The 18,997-nt window shown below is 39.1% G+C and overlaps 3 protein-coding genes across 4 annotated transcripts; 2 read left to right on the forward strand and 1 right to left on the reverse strand.

Annotated features, from left to right (window-relative positions):
• Positions 1 to 925: 925 nt before the first annotated feature.
• On the forward strand, positions 926 to 7,421 carry med22 (mediator complex subunit 22). Of its 2 annotated transcripts, XM_054772498.1 has the most exons (5): positions 926 to 1,042; positions 1,201 to 1,385; positions 3,153 to 3,233; positions 4,226 to 4,434; positions 6,746 to 7,421. In XM_054772498.1, exons 2-5 carry the CDS (start codon positions 1,263 to 1,265, stop codon positions 6,939 to 6,941), a joined length of 609 nt encoding a protein of 202 aa, XP_054628473.1. In that variant the 5' UTR covers positions 926 to 1,042; positions 1,201 to 1,262; the 3' UTR covers positions 6,942 to 7,421. The 2 variants fall into 2 exon arrangements, with proteins under 2 accessions (XP_054628473.1, XP_054628474.1); XM_054772499.1 differs by lacking the exon at positions 6,746 to 7,421 and having other exon boundaries at positions 4,226 to 6,724.
• Positions 7,268 to 9,842, reverse strand: c4h9orf78 (chromosome 4 C9orf78 homolog). Its single transcript, XM_054772496.1, has 9 exons — positions 9,667 to 9,842; positions 9,420 to 9,479; positions 9,264 to 9,315; positions 9,099 to 9,169; positions 8,935 to 9,012; positions 8,207 to 8,404; positions 7,878 to 8,014; positions 7,694 to 7,798; positions 7,268 to 7,599 (listed from the first exon to the last, which is right to left on the reverse strand). Exons 1-9 carry the CDS (start codon positions 9,741 to 9,743, stop codon positions 7,502 to 7,504), a joined length of 876 nt encoding a protein of 291 aa, XP_054628471.1. The 5' UTR covers positions 9,744 to 9,842; the 3' UTR covers positions 7,268 to 7,501.
• nfu1 (NFU1 iron-sulfur cluster scaffold homolog (S. cerevisiae)) lies at positions 9,801 to 18,739 on the forward strand. Its single transcript, XM_054772497.1, has 8 exons — positions 9,801 to 9,931; positions 13,165 to 13,253; positions 13,347 to 13,482; positions 14,642 to 14,708; positions 16,393 to 16,510; positions 16,576 to 16,639; positions 16,722 to 16,896; positions 18,516 to 18,739. Exons 1-8 carry the CDS (start codon positions 9,873 to 9,875, stop codon positions 18,552 to 18,554), a joined length of 747 nt encoding a protein of 248 aa, XP_054628472.1. The 5' UTR covers positions 9,801 to 9,872; the 3' UTR covers positions 18,555 to 18,739.
• Positions 18,740 to 18,997: the final 258 nt, after the last annotated feature.

An 18,997-nucleotide genomic window follows, 5' to 3' on the forward strand; every position in this document is an offset into this window, starting at 1 on the left:
AAATATATATTTTTTGTTTGAAGCTATAATGCCAAGATTCATTTATTATCATCTATCAATTTCTTTATAATACATGATTTATTATTTTCTTTCCCCAATTGGAAAGTGGTAACGTGAACATTTTTGACACAGAAGTGAACAAATATCAATAATTGCTGAGACATGGAGGAGTATGCTTCTTTCTCCTCATTTTAAATTGTCCAAGTATACCATCGTGTATGCTCGAAATAACCTAAACCATTACCGTATACTCATATTCATATTCATTCTCATAAAATAAAGAATTCCCAAGACTGAGTGAGAACAGGTTTTGACATACAGAAGAAAAAAATCTGATGTTGGTCGCTAGCTGACGGTAGTCGTCAAAAGGACACCTGGATGGCAGCAGCAGTCAACTAGTAATGTGTTATCCCACTGATTTCGTTTCCGATCCGATACTTTGTCAAATTCAATTTTAAATTGTGTATTTCATATCATAGTATACAGAATACAGGACATGTAATTATTCATTCAATAAATTTTTTATTTAAATAATTTAAGTAATGTATTTTAAATCCTCAAGTATTTGGAGGTAGCGGGGGATTTGCAATGTAGCCAAGTTAATTAATATACAACTAAAAAAAAACAGGATAGAATCATCTAAAATATGTCAAAATGGTATTTTAAACAATGAAGAAAATAAGTAAAATAATAAATCCACTAAAACAAATGACTTATAATTACAACCTACCATAAGAATGAAAACTTTATTCACAATTCCCGCATGGTTCATTTCAGACAAGCATTACCTCAAATGACTGAAGTATCAAAAGTATCAATATTTTTGATTTGAGAATCCATTTTATGCCAATATTTTTTATTTGAGAATCCATTTTGACCACGGAGAGCTTGTATCGGAAGTAAGTATCGATATTTCAGTATCGTTCCGCACATCACGGGCAGCAACACAGGCACATCACTAGCAACGCAGTAGTCAACCATCGCCGACTTCGTTTTATTCCCTCATATTGCCAAAATTCTTCACAAACGGTGCCTTTGGATGGTATGTAGTACCGTATACGAACAATTAACAACATATTTGTTGATAATGATTGCCTACATGCGCGTTCATTTTATTTTCTTACATTTCCGGTGCGCGCCATGCTAGCTTGTTATGCTACAAAGTGCTTCTGCAGCTACTTCTTGTTTTGTGCTTTACAGACACTACCAATGGATGACTGCATCTAGGTTTATTTTAACTGTTTTACCTTTACTTGAGCACAATGGCGACCCAGAGAGCACTTCCTCAGAGTAAGGAAACTCTGCTTCAGAACTACAACAAGAGACTGAAAGATGACATCAAGTCCATCCTGGACAACTTCACCGAAATTATCAAAACCGCGAAGGTAGTAGCTCCCTTTTACATCATGGACGTCACTAGGTCTAAATGACTTGAGACCCCCTAAAAGTTCCTAAGCCACACGAAAATTATAGCTGTTTTTATGTGAGAGATTAGTTGAGGAAAGCAGTTAACACAGACCAGTTAGAATGTGAGTGGGATGCGTCGAAAGTAATAATAATACAAGTTGTTATTATTTAATTAAAAGATAGTAGAAGTGGCTTTTAGCACTTAAGTGTCGTGTGTGGGAACTCAATTAAACAGATGGTAGATAGACTATTGGGGTATACTGCGAAGCGGTGTGTTGAGTGTAAAGCCAGGCTTACGTGTTCAACGAAGGTAGCTCTCTTTTAAATCATCTGTATCACCATGGTAACTTCTCAGGCTAAGCTCATAACCTAGTCCCGACCAGGTTATGTCCAGACTTTCATCTTAAAATCAGCTATGAAAGCGCCGCTGATTCACAGTGTCACTCATTCAGAGATGGCGTCACGATTTATTGACAACCCAGTGGACGTGGGAGCAACAATAATTTGAGTAGCACTACGATGCGACTGGCTACTTTGAGATCAGACTGATCCGCTAGCATTCCCTGATGAAATTATCTATAAGAGATGTACATTTTTAGCCGAAGGAACACGCTGCATTTGCTCCTTTTAGAGATGAGCATCAGGAATAAAATGCAATATGAAATATTAATTGGGCCAATTTTAGCAGACGTACCTGTATATGCCGCAGCCCTTTAATCTTCTTATATGACAATATTTTCTGGAGGAATAAGCACTCTGAGGCATCAATCAACTGCAAGAAAACACTTCTTTTTTCAAATAAAGGAAAAATTTGCGACAAAGGAAAAAGTCTCCTCAAAACATTTTAACACTGCCACGGAGTGATCACCACAGGTACCGCATTTTATGGCAGTCTAATATGAAAACAACATAAAGTACAAGTAGATATATTTCAAAGATGAAAAAGGGCAGTTGTTGCTCCAATTCATTCATATTTTAAATGGTTAAGTGTTAATATGTCCATCCATCCATCCATCCATTTTCTATACCGCTTCGTCCTCATTAGGGTCGCGGGGGCATGCTGGAGCCTATCCCAGCTGACTTCGGGCGACAGGCAGGGTACACCCTGGACTGGTCGCCAGCCAATCGCAGGGCACATATAGACAACCATTCACACTCACATTCATACCTATGGACAATTTAGAGTCGCCAATTAACCTCACCTGCATGTTTTTGGAATGTGGGAGGAAGCCGGAGTACCCAGAGAAAACCCACGCACACACGGGGAGAACATGCAAACTCCACACAGGCTGTTTTTTTATCTTTATAATGTACAGAAAAGAGAGACGTGTGTTCATGTCTCACATAAGGATTGTGCATGATGGGCAAAATAAGTACAGTTATCGTTTTAATGTAATGCAATGTTTACCGGCATTTACGCTTCTTAGGGGGGAAAATTATGATATTGTCGTGTGTTTAGCCAACTAATTTATTTTTTAATAAAGAAGAAGATGATATGAAGACTTGGGAGAGGGAAGGAAAAGTAGTGAGAGTGAGCCAGATACAAGTCCTGGTAATTGCCTTTGAAATAATGAATTGATGAAGCCTACGTTGATTATAAAAATTCCTAGAGTTACCCCAAGCGAAGCACCCCTTATCTTTCTATTCTGGTGACGTCCCGTTTTTGTCTTCTTTCCATGCAAAGACTGGAAACAAGTCAGTGCTTTAACATGTCATGTTATTTTTTCCCCCATTCATTCATCCAGATAGAGGATGAGACACAGGTTTCTCGAGCAACTCAAGCAGAGCAAGACCATTATGAGATGCATGTTCGAGCAGCTAACATTGTAAGTGTGAGCTCACTACACCAACAACACAAGAACAGGAAACATGAACTGTTGCATGACTTTTAGAGCTCAGCGGGTGTATAAATTGAATTTTACCGCTCACTTTCAAAAATTGAACAATGTAGAGCATAATAGCACACAATAAATAACACACTATTTAAGCAAAGTTGATGAATCATGTCTGGGACCATTTTAAGAAAAGTACAGTCGTCCCTCGCTACATTGCGGTTAGAACATTGCGCCCTGACTCCATCGCAGTTTTTCACAAAGTAATTAATTAATTAATTATCGCATTAATCAATAAATTGATTTAAAGCCAGGACTAAAGCAACTGAATCTACACATACACCCAAGAAGAGATTTTTTTTCAGTGCACCTTAATTTCGAACAGTTATAGCTCATAAAACATAGCCTGAAATTCTCCGTGAAAGTCCCGGGGTCTTCAGGTACATTCTTCTAGCTGCTAAATCCTTCCAGTGAATTTCCAGTTTGTCACTCTCCAGTAAATGAAGCCTTCACTTCTCACTACAAACACACCTGCAAATCATTACAATTAATATTACGGAAAACAATGACTGTTGTGAGATCTGATCTGCAAACTAAGAAGACAGGTTACAGAAAGCGGGCATCACTTTGGCTGTCCAGACTGTGACATTGCTACCATCGAAAACTGCTTTGGAGACAACTTGTGATCAACCAAAGGGCAAATATAGCTCTTTTATCCTATATTATACTATTAGAGCATGGGTAGGTAGTGATCAATAGTTATCAATGAACCAGGACCAGAAGATTACATGATTTTTAAGAGCTAGTATTTCTGGACATCAATTATGACAACCACTGTTTGTTTGGCCACTTGTTATCGCAATATTTAATGGTTAAACACACAGGTGATTGTAACATTGCATAGAAAATAATACATTATACTTTATGACAGTAATGGTTACTGAATCAATACTCGGGTGATTGATGAGCATGTGTTGCATTATCAGGTACGTGCGGGCGAGTCCTTGATGAAGCTGGTTTCAGATCTGAAGCAGTTCCTGATCCTGAATGACTTTCCTTCGGTGAATGACGCCATCAGCCTTCAGAACCAGCAGCTGCGCTCACTGCAAGAGGAGTGTGACAAGAAGCTGACATCGCTACGGGACGAGATCGCCATTGACCTGTACGAACTCGAGGAAGAATATTACTCCTCCAGGTACAAGTAGGCTCATACTAGCCGCACCCTCCCATCTGCCGCAGTCCCGTGCCCTCATCCTCACCATTGGCTGCTCAGGCAAAAAAAACACCACCGTCATCATCATCCGTCTGTAGATGTGAGTGAGTGGTGAATGCACACCCTGCATAGTGACATAGTGCCACTCCCCTCCCCATTACTGCTTTATGGAAGGTGTGGTATTTGGTCAACTTTGACCAAAATTGAGCTGTACAAGAGCGTGAACAGAATATCCGCGAGGTATTTTCAGCTATAAAAATATGAGAGCAAAGCAAGTACTGTATGGTCAACATTTGGTGGAAGGGGATAAAAGTTTTAAATTAGCCAAAAAAATATTGTATTTAGCCTCATAGGATGGATGTCTGTAAATTCAAGAATATATTTTAAACTGACTAGACAACGAGACAGTAAAATTAAGTTTATTCTTTTTGATTGTGACTTCTTTTTGATCGTGAGTTGGGTTTTTTTTTCCAGGAAAAATAGTGCTCTCAAGTGAAAGGTGCAATTGAAAATGAAAAATAGTGCTCTTAAATGAAAGGTGTATTTGAAAATGCACTAAATGGTCACTTTATTAGGTACACATTTGGTCATGCTGTGTATGGAAGCCCTTTTGCCTTTTGAATTCCATGATCGAATTCTGTTCCTGCACATCCCGTCTGTCGGATGGTCATCTGGTGAATGTATAGTGCAGGGATCTGCAATGCGCGGCTCTGTAGACGCAGCGGCTCTTCAGCCTCCTTGATGGGGCCCCCTTCGCCGAGCGCGGTGATTTTTTTTTTAACACCGAAGTAGGGGGAAATGTGCATTTTTGAAAAGAATGTGGAATATCTGACTCACTGCAAGTCTGTGAACGCATTTAGACTGCTTTCTGACTGCTGATTGGATGAGGAAGGGAGGGGAACCTAGGCTAGTGTATGCAGTGAGTCTCACTGCGCGGGAGAGAAAAAAAATGTTAGGGAGATTTGAGTTGAGTCTGAAGCAAGTTACTGCTCAGTAAAATAAAACAGTTTAATGAGAGCATAGCATGCTTGTATTTTCATACGCGAGGGAGCGATAATGGAACCGCGATATAGTGAGGCACGGCTATACATGCTAAGGGGCTTAGATGGATGTATGCTTTTATCTTGTTAAATTCTGACTCTTTTATCTGAATGTGGAACCCAAACCTTTGACTTTAACTTTATCAATCCACAAGGGAAATTGCTTGGCTGCAAAACTGGTTAGAACAGGCATCTGTATTGCCATCTGGTATTACATTTTTGCCTTGATTTAAGAGTGCTATCTTCTGACGTGGCAGTCTTCATCTTCTCGGCTCTTTGCGTGCATTCAGATTCTTAGTGTTTAGTTGTTACTGTTGGTTTTCTATCAACCATGCCACATATCTTGATACTTTTGCTTGCAGCAACAAGCTGACAGCATTAAAGTACAGATGTGGCTCATCGATCTGAAATCTCTGTAAATGGTATCGACAAATTCCGATACGTGAATTACACTGGTATCTAAATTCAATACTGTTGGATCGAATTGGCTCCAACCCTAACGTAGATCATGTCTACTTGTCTAAATGTGCTGAGTTGCAGGTTTGTGAGTATGTATTCAACCAAAGTTCAACAGGTGTACCTAATTAAGTGGCCATTTTTAATCATATTTGTATGATTTCTCTGAATAAGAAATCCATAGTCTGAGATTTTGTAGCTGGAAGATTGTCTGCGGTTTTGACAGACTGATGAAGACAGTTGGATGTTGATTCAAGGTCATAACTGAAGTGACAAGTAGATTTTTAGGAATGTAGTTTTCCCCAGCCTTGGCCTCTATACTTGTAACTCAGGGTGTAAATATACATACATACATACAGTGTCACGTGGTTGAACATGTGTCCCAATGTTTCCCATAAATCAATAATGATTGAAGAAATAAAGTAGCGGGGAAAACATGCAGTAGTTTGTCTTGTTCTTCTATAAGAAAGCATTAAAAGGCGCGTGTGTGTTCTTATTAGCCTCGTGCTGGGTGTGGACCTGTGTCACTCGCTGCATTTGTACTGCTTTCCCCTCCATCATCAACTAATCATCTTAAAGCGTTGCTCAGTATTGGCTTTAAGTTCATCTGCAGCTATTGTCTTCCAGTTTCTGGTGCTTGATGCTTAACTTTCCATGCTTGTCTCTGACTGATTGAGCTCTCGTAGGCGTATGATTGTGGTTGTTCTAACTTGGCGCTCTTGTCTGCTCCTCTCCTGCTCTGCTCTACCTCTGCTGTGCTGATTCTTTGCCTGCTGCTGGCATTCCGTTGCTCAAAGCTACAATCAGTGGGATAGCGTTGACCTGCCCTTGTGTGAGGCATACCGGCGACGGGACAGTTGGGCCTCCCCAGGCAGCAGCTGCAGCTCTAGTCAAGGTGAGCAAGAGGACACAGACGGACCCCCCACACAGGATGTCAACCCACAACACCACCTCAATGGAAATGCAGCCACGATCCCAATTGAGAAGTCATGAACTTAGGAACATGGTACTGTGCACTAATAGTGATTTCAACTATCAGTGTGTTTGCCTTGCAGGAGTCAGTGTTAAAAAATTATGCTGAACGATGTTGATAAATACATTCATGTGTTCAAACAAATTTCTTTTCCAGTTACTAAATCATTTTCTTTACTATATCAGTATTAAACTAGCCCAAAAGTAAAGTGTTTATAATGAGCTTGTGTTCTGACAAATGTGGCCTTTCATGGACTAGGCACAATATCATGTTTCAATTGTAGTAAAACTCATTTGTAATGCGCCCAACAAACAAATTATATGACTAAAAAAAACATGAACTGTGGTTGTTTCTGTTTTTTAATAGACAACTGAAATGGAACTTAGAAATATGTACATTATTTACAAAGCACTGCAAGGTGAGGGTAGCTTCAACCTCTGAAGATGTTTTTGCACAAACATGTAATTATTGTCCATTCATTGCTGTAATGGTATTGGTATCGCAGGTGGCCTCGTTATGTGGGCATTTCTCATTGCTTGGTGACAATGGTGGGCTCAGCAGTTTATTGCAATAAAACATCTTAGTATCGGCGATTCATCTTCTTGAACTTCTCATAATGGTAGTCATCAGTGGCCTTTTCGTTATTTGGCCGTTTGCGAAAGTTTTGTGGCGACGTTGCTGTGGAATGACAAAGTTAAATGAGAAAATGTTACAAACAACAAAGCCAACATGTCACCACTACAAACATTTGTGTGTGAGTGTGTACACTTACTCTCTGGACCAGGTTTCTCAGTGTCTCCTACACGCAGGGGCCTTGCTTTTGGTTCCTCTCTGTGTCTGTGGTGCCTCTGAGATGCATTAGCGTCCTCATGGTAAACTGTGGGAAGATGATTCTGGTGAGCAGGCTTTTCTCCTCTTATGCACAATTAGCACATTTATACAACGCTGAAACTTACAGCGGTTGTGTTGGACATAGTTGACGGCGATGTTGGTGGGAACAAATGACGTTCCGTTGTCTTTTTTCTTGTTCCTTTGTTCTGCTATTAGCTTGGCTTTGGCCTCCTCTGTCTGGATGATGTTCTTTATCTTTGCACTGAGACAAATCGATAAGGTTAGGTTTTTGTGTATATCTATCTATATGTATATAGATAGATAGATATATATATATATATATATATATAGATAGATATATATATATATATAGATAGATAGATAGATAGATAGATAGATATATAAATAAAAAAACTTTAAAGGACAGTGCAGATCATTCGGAGAGTCTACGCACTCTATCCCAAGGTCGACCTCAGGGATCCCACTCAGCATCTGATTGGATAACATCTCCTCTGTCTTTTTGGCAGAGTTGACTCGGATGTTCTCAGGCAGCTCGTACAGATGGTCTTCTGCATTTTTCACCTTGACTTTTTGTTCCTCTGCTTCCACGAGGCCCTTCTTTCTTCTTAGCTCTGTCTCAATATATTTCATCCTAGGAGGATTGATTTATTAACACGTTAGACACTGAAATGGAGTCAGTGAGTATATACTGCAATCACACAGATCTAAATTTTGTCACAATATATATTTTGTAAGTTATGCTGAGTTCAATCAACAAAAGTAAGGTCCTGGGAATTTTCCCAAAAATTTTTTTTTCGCAATTTAACATGAGAATACACTGCAATTTTGCAAAACAAAAGCAAGTCAATAAAAAAACAGACAACCAGATTTTATGACAATAGCACAATATTTATAGAAGGGTTATAAAGGCCACAATCCCAAGCATGCACAAAAAATATTTTTAGTCAAACAGTCCAGTTTTGTTGTTGCAACTCGGTTAAAATAATGTTCATAAATAAACTAAATTTAAATAGAATTTTACAATCTAGTAACTTCTCTAAGTTTCTCTTACAAAGCATCCCCACTCAGGAGGGAGTTTGAGGAATGGTCAAGACACATGAAAAAGCGTGCATTTATTCAAAAACTGCTACAAAAGAGAAGGCAGGCGTGAGTAACACATACATGTCTGCATCTTCATCTCTTCTGTTGGTTTCGGCTGAAAAGGAGGTGCCCAGATTGAGGTCTGTGTCGTCCTCTGTCCTGCAAACAGATATCGTATTGCAGACCACACCAATATGTTAATTACAAAAAATAACTTTTAAAAGAATCACGTGTACGTGACTTACATGTCTCGGTTGCGATCTTTTACTTTCTTCATGTCAACAACACCTCCAGTTTTCAGTTTAAAAGGGTCATTCTGTAGGATGAGTGGATGGTGTCATTGACAGCACAAAACAGACAATCAGACAACAACTTTTCCAATAAATTAAACATTAGAACTGGCTACTTACGTCAATCTCAGCCTCAGGTGGTAATTTTTCTCCAACCAACAAGGCAGTCACGCTGTGGGGAAAAAAACATAACAGCAATCATGACCTTGTAATTTGCTTACATTATACCTCTCTGAAATTTCAATAACGTCTTAATAGAAATACGTTAACCCTTACCTGACTCCGTTCTGCCGTCGTCGTAGACTCTGTAGCTCTTTGGCCTCTTCTACTTTAGATCTAAACACATCAAGAACATTAAGAAAAATGTTTGATCGGGGGTCAATCAACTCAGAAACGTATGATGTGCTAATTAATATAAAGTGTCATATCTTAAGCTGTTGGACCAATGCGCAGTTAGCTAAGTTAGCTAGTAAGATGCTAGCTCCAGTCCCATTTTGGTGTAAAAGCTGTTTAAGTGCTTTACCTGACTTCTTGCGTTGTTTCGTCTTCTTCCACATCCGAAGAATCAGTTCTCCTCCTGAAATTCTTGCAGGAAGGCATTTTAAAACAGTTTTAACTGTACCTTGGGCGAGTGAGTGGGCCGAAAACTCTTCTTCAGAGGAGGACGATTTTAAAAGGTGCACAACAACAGCGCTCCACTTCCGGTCTCTTTAGGTAATCAAAACAAACATGGCGACTTCCAGACAGGTCGGCAGTTTGCTGGCTAGTTGGGCGAGACTTCTTCGTCCGTAAGTTTGTATTCGTTATCAGTCATGACTGTGTTGTTTTGTGTAATTTTATAGGGAATGTTGTAAAGGCACTAAATATTTCCCAACGATAGCTAGCGTTTGACGCAGATTGAATACACGACAAGAAGATACTTTTTTTAATCACTCAGACATGTCTCGTTTTGCCTAAATGATTTAATGTCTTTATCAACCTGATTAGCTTTACACGAATCTAGCATGCAAGAACACATTCAAGTTTTGTAACCATTGCCAACGGGAATACGAGGCATTTTATGATCTTATGTTTGGCTTTGGAAAACACACTGGAACTGTTGTTGTACTACTTCTGGAATTTATTTCACGCATTTATTGCCTTACGGGTATCATGTACTGAACTGTCACGAGTGGTTAACTCACCCACTTTCTAGAGGTGAGCGGATCGGTTCAAATGTCGGCATTATCGATACCAGGTGCTCATACCAGCGTAATGCGGTCGATATTTTGTCTTCTATATTTATTTTGACAAATACTGTATCTTGGTTTTTGTTCAAGTATAGCATTATATTTATGTATATGTTGTTTCCAAACTCGGGGAATAATTTGTTGGAAGTAGGAGCGCTTTGGCAAAAAGCCAAATTATTTCAATGAGAGGAAATATGTTTGTTGTTTTTGTTATTGTTTTGTACTATTGACTTTATTTTGAATGTAATAAAAGGGAATATGATAATAATGTTATAATTTTGTGGACAATGTTACACTGTCTCAAATTATATTATACAAAATATTAGAGGTGTCATAAAGATTAAAATGTGACAAGATTTGACGTTCAGAAAAAAACTGTCCAGCGCTAATAAATTAATTTATCACACAATAAATGAAAATGAAGTGAGACCTCTTGTCAGTCACACAATCGCTGAGGGGAGGCGGGCCCGGTAGCATACGCACACAGCAGAAAAGTGTTGTTTTGTGAGGAGCACTGCAAGGTAGCATAGGGCTAGCCCATCAACAGACCAGTATGCCAAATTTCAAAAGTGGTGGCAACAAAAAGGCAACGCAATGAACGTCCCCACCGAAAACATAACCACAGACCCATTTTTCCTACGGGGAGGAAAACTACACATGTAGATGCAGACGCCTTCATTCCGACAATCAGCACTCACTGAGACGTTTGGTCGACAAAGTAAATACAAATGGAACTGCGCAAAATGGTGTGTGCTCACAGAAAATGTACTTTGCTACATCACAAAAGAAATGCTGCTCTTTGATACAGTTGAAAAGCCAATATTTTGTTTGACACAGCATGAATTGCCTGTGAGAACATACAGTACATGTCACAAACACTAATGCCACAACTTTACATTGAAAGATGACATATTAAAGGAAATATTGCATTATATACACAATTATATATAATAATTATTGTGATATATTATGACATTAGTGGTTAATTTGGTCTCAAAATAATGTTGACAATAATATTTTTGATATAATAACTTGGGGGGCAATGAACAAAATGCATCGGCATTGTTTTGTGACTCAGTTAAATTAAAGTGTCTGTTTGTCCAGCCATGTTTTTTCATTGTACTTTTCTTAAATATAATGTGAAAATCTCATCTCACCTCGGTCTCATTGACCCAAGCTCATGTAACGTCTCATCTTGTGAGCTGGGTGTCTCGTGATACCCCTATTAAATGTTAAATTGTTCACAAATAAGTGTGTTGATAGAAATGTTTTGTTTGTCTAAAATCTTTGTCCTGTGTTTTATTCAGATTATAATCATGATCAGCAAATGGAAAGCTAAAATAAGAACATCTTGAAGAGCTACAAAAATGTCAAAAGTAAAAAGTATTGGTATCAGTATTAGCGATACTGGCCCTGTATTTACTTGGTATTGGATTCATACCCCTAAACCCAATCCTTCTTTACTCTCAGATTTCACAGACTTTTTTTACCAAATTAAATGCCATCTCATCATCCATCCTTCTGCTTGGTGATTTCAACTTTTGCACCTGGCACCTAAAAAAAACAAAATGGTCTCCTTCACCCACACTGCCCCCTGGTGTACCCCTGAGCTCCACAACATGAAATCCCGTAAGCACCAGCTTGAGAGACTGTACGAGAAATCTGGTCCAACTGTTCATCTCCAAGCCTAAACAGACTTCCGACACCGATACAAAGAAGCTCTAAATACTGCCCGGTCAAATTACTACTCCAATCTCATTCAATCTGGTTCCAACAATCCCAAATCTCTTTTTTCAACAAACAACACACTTCTAAAGCCCAATGACATCTCCTTCTCATCGTTCACCTTCACCAAATGTAACCATTTTCAATCTTTCTTCCAGTCCAAAATTGACTAAATTTACAGTTCCCTCGATCTCCCCACCGCTCTCTGGCTCCATTCAGCGGCTCTCATTTTAAATTCACCTCACCTGTGCAGCTCACTGATCTTCTAACTGGCATTAAGACTCCCACTTGCTCCCTGGATCTTATTCCTTAATCAGTATTCCTTCGCCCCATATTCAACCTCCCCATCCTGTCACTAATGATCTCCTTCTGTGCTCCGACTCCGGCCATCTCAGCATCCTCATCCATCTGGACCTCGACGCAGGCTTTGACACCACCAGCCATTCTATCCTCCTGTCTTGCCTCAAGACCATATCACTGAATATCACTGACTCTCGACAACAGATTGTGCATATAAACCGCTGCTCCTCCTCCATAGCGCCTTTATCACAAGGTGTTCCCCAAGGTTCGGTGCTTGGTCCTCTCCTCTTCATCCTCTAGATCCTCCCACTAACATCATCCGTCGTCATGGCCTCAGTTTTCACAATTACGCTGACGACATACAACTATACATCTGTACCACCTCCATCAACTCCAATATCCACTAACACTATTGCTTTATACAAGTATTGTCATGGGCCTGTTACTCTTTAAGTGTGTAGTGTAGAAAAATAAAGTAAATAAATAAACTCAACACTGGCTAAATTGATCAAACAACATACAGTGTCATACAGTGTATTGCTCATTGCAAGTGAAGTTTATTGAATGGTGTCCAACTTTGTTACTCCTGTGCGCTCACAATTTGGAATAAAAATATGAGCCGCAATTGCATATTATTGTTGAGGAAAAAACAAGCATTTAAATACTTATTTTTACCTCAACTGTGGGCATCAGTCAGACTTGCATGGGTCTGTGTCCAGTGTGAGACTTTTAACTGTATTAACAATTCTTGTTTGTCCTACCGGCAGTGGACCACAGAGCCGTGGTTTTCAATGGCTTTCACACGACACAGTAGTCAAGAGCAGATGGCCTCAAAACCCCCACTGGTTTGTCCCTGGTCTGTATCGCCAACAATGTCCTTGTGTGTGAGCGTCTGCCATGCTTTTTGTTACGAAAGCGATGGTGTTTTATTAATAATGTGTCTTCACAGGAAGGGGTATGTTTGTGCAGACACAGGACACGCCAAACCCAAACAGCCTCAAGTTTCTGCCCGGACGTGTAATTCTTGAATCTGGGACTATGAATTTTGCTGGGCCACGTGAAGCTTACACATCACCCTTAGCCAGGTAATTTCTTCAAGACAATTTAAGATCAAGTTTGTCTTTTTACACAACCGACCTTGAACTTAACAGGTGCAATGTCAGACTGTTGCTATCATGGAACCTTTATTAAATGCGCAGGCATTTTTTTTGTAAAATGGTAACATTGTTAACTGCCACACAAATGTAAAAAGAAGTTAATGAAACTACTAATTTTACTACAAAAAAATACTCAAAGTTGCACATTTTAACATTTTTAACTGCCTTACAAATGTAAAAAGAGGTTAATAAAACTACTACTGTACTTACTAACTACTACTGAATCTTCCTTGACTGTAACTCAAGTGTAAAAAGAAGTTAATAACATTTATTCCACTTTTTGCTACTACAGTATAATAAAGCTACTCAACGTCTTCACAAATTTTTAAATTCTTAACTGTCGTGAAAAGAAGTGAACTGCTGGTTGATTTCCAAATTGTTCAACTTTAGGAGTATAGCAAATTTTGCGGTCCCTTTATAATGTCTGGCCTCGTTTGGCTCCACTATTGTTAACCTAAACAACTACTTACAGTATTACATCATTACATGTAGTGTAATAAAGATCCTTTGGTTGGTATTTAGAGATGTTCCATATTGGCTTTCCTAACTCTATATTCAATATACAGATATTGCCAGTTGTTAATTTCTGATACCGATATCAACCAGTACCGATACATGCAGCAGCTTTTCCCTCAAACTAATGTCAAGTCACATCTTGTGCAATGAACACATTCTTTCACTGTGATGCCACTAGATGCATTCCACAAATAAACACTGTGCAAAATAAGATCAATACTGCAATATGCAATACATTCATTCATTCATTTTCTATGTCGTGTAATCCTCATTAGGATTGCAGGGGTATGCTGGAGCCTATCCCAGCTGACTTTGGGCAAGAGGCAGGGTACACCCTGGACTGGTCGCCAGCCAATCGCAGGGCACATATAGACAAACAACCACTGACACTCACATTCATACCTATGGACAATTTAGAGTTGCCAATTAACCTAACATGCATGTTTTTGGAATGTGGGAGGAAACCGCAGTATCTCGGAGAAAACCCACGCACGTGACATCATTTATTCCTACAGAAAAACATTGTCCATTTGACATCAGTGTAACATACTGTGTTCTGTGTTGTCTTTAGACAGCTATTTAGGATTGATGGCGTCAAGAGTGTCTTCCTGGGTCCCGACTTTATCACCATAACCAAGGTATAGCATATCCAGCTGAATTATACGTACTGTAAGGTGAAATCTAATACAGTTGTCCCTTGTTTATCGCGGTTAATTAGTTCCAGACTCGACCGTGATAAGTGAATTGGTAATGGTTTAATTTATGTTGAACATACATACAAGTTACACTGGAACACATCACATAGTACAATTCACAGTTCCACATGTCCTAAAAGGAGTAGGAAGAAGCAAAGCTTATTTAATCCTACCACCTCTGTGTTTCACATTTCACATTTGTTCGCTTCCAGTATTGCACTTGTACTTTTTGCCAATTTTAAATACATAGAAAAATGATAAGCCAGTATAACAATGTGGTACAATAGGAGTCTAGGTTTATAATAGCTGTAAATAAATTGATAACCGTCATAATACAGACTATAATAACTGATGAAAAGGTTAATAGTTGACAGAAACATAGTTGGATGATGAGTGCATACAGACAATGTACTCACAAAGAAATGAAGCGTTAGTAGTAAGTGCAAGAGTGGTTAGACATAGCATTGTATGTACACAGTGGTTCAGGACTCTTCTTCCTTGTACTTTGTAAACATCACTGCTAGTACTGTTTATTGAAAGTAAAAAAAAAGTTCTTTATTCAGTCCGTTCCATAATTTGATTTCACATACTGATATTAAAAATATTTTTAGAGCTGAAAATATAATTAGTTTTAAGTTACATTTTTCCCTAAGGTCATGTTTCTCATCTCTTGTTGAGAAGAATCGTATTACTTTTTTGGGGTAGCAACTTATTGTTTGCTTTATGCATAATTTTAGCTGTTCGAAAGTTTAGCACATCAGGAAATGTTAATAATTGTGATTTTAGGAATAAAGGGTTTGTATGTTCTCTATAAGTGGCATTATGAATTATCTTCACTGACCTTTTTTGTAGCACAGTTAGTGAGTGAAGTGTATTTTTATAGTTATTTCCTCATATCTCCACGCAATAAGTTAGATATGGTAATACCAGAGAACCATAGAGAGTATGGAGTGATTTTTGGTCCAGAACAAATTTTGCTTTATTCAGTATTTTTTTATTAAATTTGTCCAACCTGTTTTTGACTAGCTTTTCACTGATTTTAGAAAATTGTGGTAATTTCTGCAAAAGACGATTCCATATTAAAACATTTTATATTTTCATAGTTAGATAATAGAAAACCTGTTTATGTCTTTCTAAATATGGATTTTACCATTATTAAAAAGCCTACTAGCCAACGCTAGTATAAGAAGCTAGCAAGCTAACTAGTTAGCCTCTCCAATTGACTTATTCTAAACTTAAGAAAGTGTTTCAAACTGAGTAGGGAAGGACAAGGAAGCCAAAAACTTACCACTTCCACACAGAATGAGAGGACAACCTTTTCTCCATTCAATCTCTGCCATGGTTGGACTCTGCTGGCTCAGTACTAGTCTCCATGCAGTGTTAAAGGTAATGTAATCTAATGTCGTGTCTCATAGCATTACTCATGCCTAGTGACCAGAATACTAAATATAACTTGTCTTTCAATATTTTTTGACTAATAATAGGCTATAGTCAACCATGAAACAGCGATCATTAATTAATAAATTATTTTATGAAAAACTGTGATATAGTGAGGGAGTGATATTCGAACCGCGATATAGCGAGGAACAACTGTAGTCCATAATGGCTGTTTTTTTCCCGAATTTAGGCTGATGAAAATCTGGCATGGAAGGTAATCAAACCCGATGTATTCGCTGCCATTATGGACTTTTTCACCTCTGGGCTTCCTGTCGTCAATGAAGATGCCAAACCTAGTGAAGATACTGGTAAGATGTGCATGGCCAAATGTATATTGCCAGGCATTCATGATGGAGTTGTTTTCTCTTTCCAGCACCATCTGATGAGGATGATGAGGTAGTTGCAATGATCAAAGAACTTCTGGACACTCGAATAAGGTATGTGCCGTTGATGAGTTTCATCATCCATCCGTCACTCTTTTGGTATTGTTGCATTTTGTCACATTTCCACTTCCCTTAGACCCACTGTGCAGGAGGACGGGGGAGATGTTGTGTATCGAGGGTTTGACGATGGTGTGGTTAAACTGAAGCTGCAGGGATCCTGCACCAGTTGTCCCAGCTCTATTATTACATTGAAGAATGGAATCCAAAACATGCTGCAGTTTTACGTCCCTGAGGTTGAATCCGTTGAGCAGGTTGGTGTTGTTTCCCAAACATGTACTCCAGCCTAATTTATACAGCCAAAACATTGGCATGCCAAAGGTGCCAATGTTTTTGGCCCTGACTGTATTTCCTGTTCCTAAGACCCTCATTTTTATAGCAGAATCAGCTAATTGCTGGGTTTCACATGACATCACATCAGGTTTTTGTCAGCCCCGCCTCAAAGAGATAAGGACAGATAAGCGTATTCATAACTAGAAATCATGTAAAATCAGAGCAAAAGTGACGCATACATGTGTCCTTCTCGCATGTGGAAATCATTCAGATATGTATTTCGGAAAACGCTATTACTAAGGTAGTACATCATAACAAGAAAAAAGTTCAGGAAACAACCAAAAAAACGCAGAGAAACCACCTTTTTCTGTGTTTGCTAACCAGCTGTCTCTCTCATCGAGTGGACACATTTCAGTTTACAATGACCAACAAGAAGCATATTTTATACTAAAATCAAAGTTACAACATTGTTGGAACTCGGAAATGTGAAATACAGAAGGAATTGCCTCATAACAGTATATTTTAGATTGTAATTTCTTCATAACACTTCATCTCAATACTCCCAACTGTATAAATCAACTGTCCAATTACAAAACCTGCTCTGTTGCATGAAAATAAAATGGAAAAGTAACGTATAAAAGAGGGGAAAAGTATGCGACACGTATTAGAATTTATAAAGTGATCACTTTGACACACACCTGAATCCGCTGGGGCCTCCACACACTTTGACCAGCCCCACTGTCCCTGCCGCCCTATGATGACTTCAAGGTGGACAGCCAAGGTGTCCCTGGCCCCTCTCCACCCTGGTTCACCTGAACTCCAGACCAGCACGCCGGCTAAAATTGCGAGGTGTTCCACCTGGAAGATTGCCCAGCAATGCTTCACGGAGGGCTTGAAAGTGTGGCTTGCTAGGTAGCTAGTTTCTAGCAGCCCAGAAATAACGCATAAAATCCATCAGAAAATTGGCTATGGAGCTCACACTTTGCCAAACAGTGCAGCGAAACAATGAAAGACATATACAAGAATGTATTCATGCAGACTGATTTGGTGTAAATGTAACAGATGCCAGCCGGTGTGGCTGCGCAAGTGTACGTTGGTAAAACCTCACTCCCTCGACCTTAAGAGCTGCGCTGAGCACTGGATTGACAAGCCGGGCTTTTGGCCCAACAGTCAGCACTCTTGTCTTCCATTCCGAAGGTCCTGTGTTGGAGCCCAGCGCAGGGCTGGCTGAAACAGGTGGGTTACATTGAATGCAAATAGCACGTGTTAGAAGCATTGTTTTCATTAAGTCTGACGCTGAAGATGAGAAGCATTGTTTTCATTAAGTCTAACGCTGAAGATAAGCTTTCGATGCTTTTCAATCGTCATGTCAACTATTTTGTCTTCATGCATCACACCATGTACACTCAAACAAATGGAGCAAATACTTTCAACGGCATGCACCATTATTTGCTTTAATCTCCCAAATATTGCACAAACCACGGTCTGCTCACCGGAAGTGATGCGAGTACTGCTAGGTCACATGGTTGAAACCCAGCAATGAGAGGATGATGTTTAGACAGCAATGGTGGTGAAAAAGTTATACTTTTTCCCCCCACAGGTGAAGGACGAAGAGGAGGAGCAGGCTGCTCAAGCTTGACTGACGTTCAACAAGGACAACTTGAGCACATTCCTCCCTGCATTGGCCTATAACAAGCACCCATGTTGCTCATGGGGGTATTCATCATCCATTTTTATTATTGATATATCATCCGACATGATACATGTCTCCATTTCATCACCTTCATATTAGTTATTATTAATATTTCAGGACAGGAATTTATCTGTCATCACATTTCCTCAAGCTATTCCAAATGGCTTTCGCATTTGAAACGCACAGTATTTATGTGAATAAAGTAATCCATATGTGTCGGTGCCTACATTGTATGCATTTCATATTTTTTTTAAACACCCGATTTTAGAAAAAAGAAACTATATAGAAGCATTAATCATTTGCGTTGACGTACGTGTCAGAGGCTATTTGGCCTGTCATTATACTGTGATGTTGACCACGGGTACACGGATCTACATCCGTCTGCCACG

Source organism: Dunckerocampus dactyliophorus, chromosome 4, assembly GCF_027744805.1.
Source record: "Dunckerocampus dactyliophorus isolate RoL2022-P2 chromosome 4, RoL_Ddac_1.1, whole genome shotgun sequence".
NCBI lineage: Eukaryota > Metazoa > Chordata > Actinopteri > Syngnathiformes > Syngnathidae > Dunckerocampus > Dunckerocampus dactyliophorus.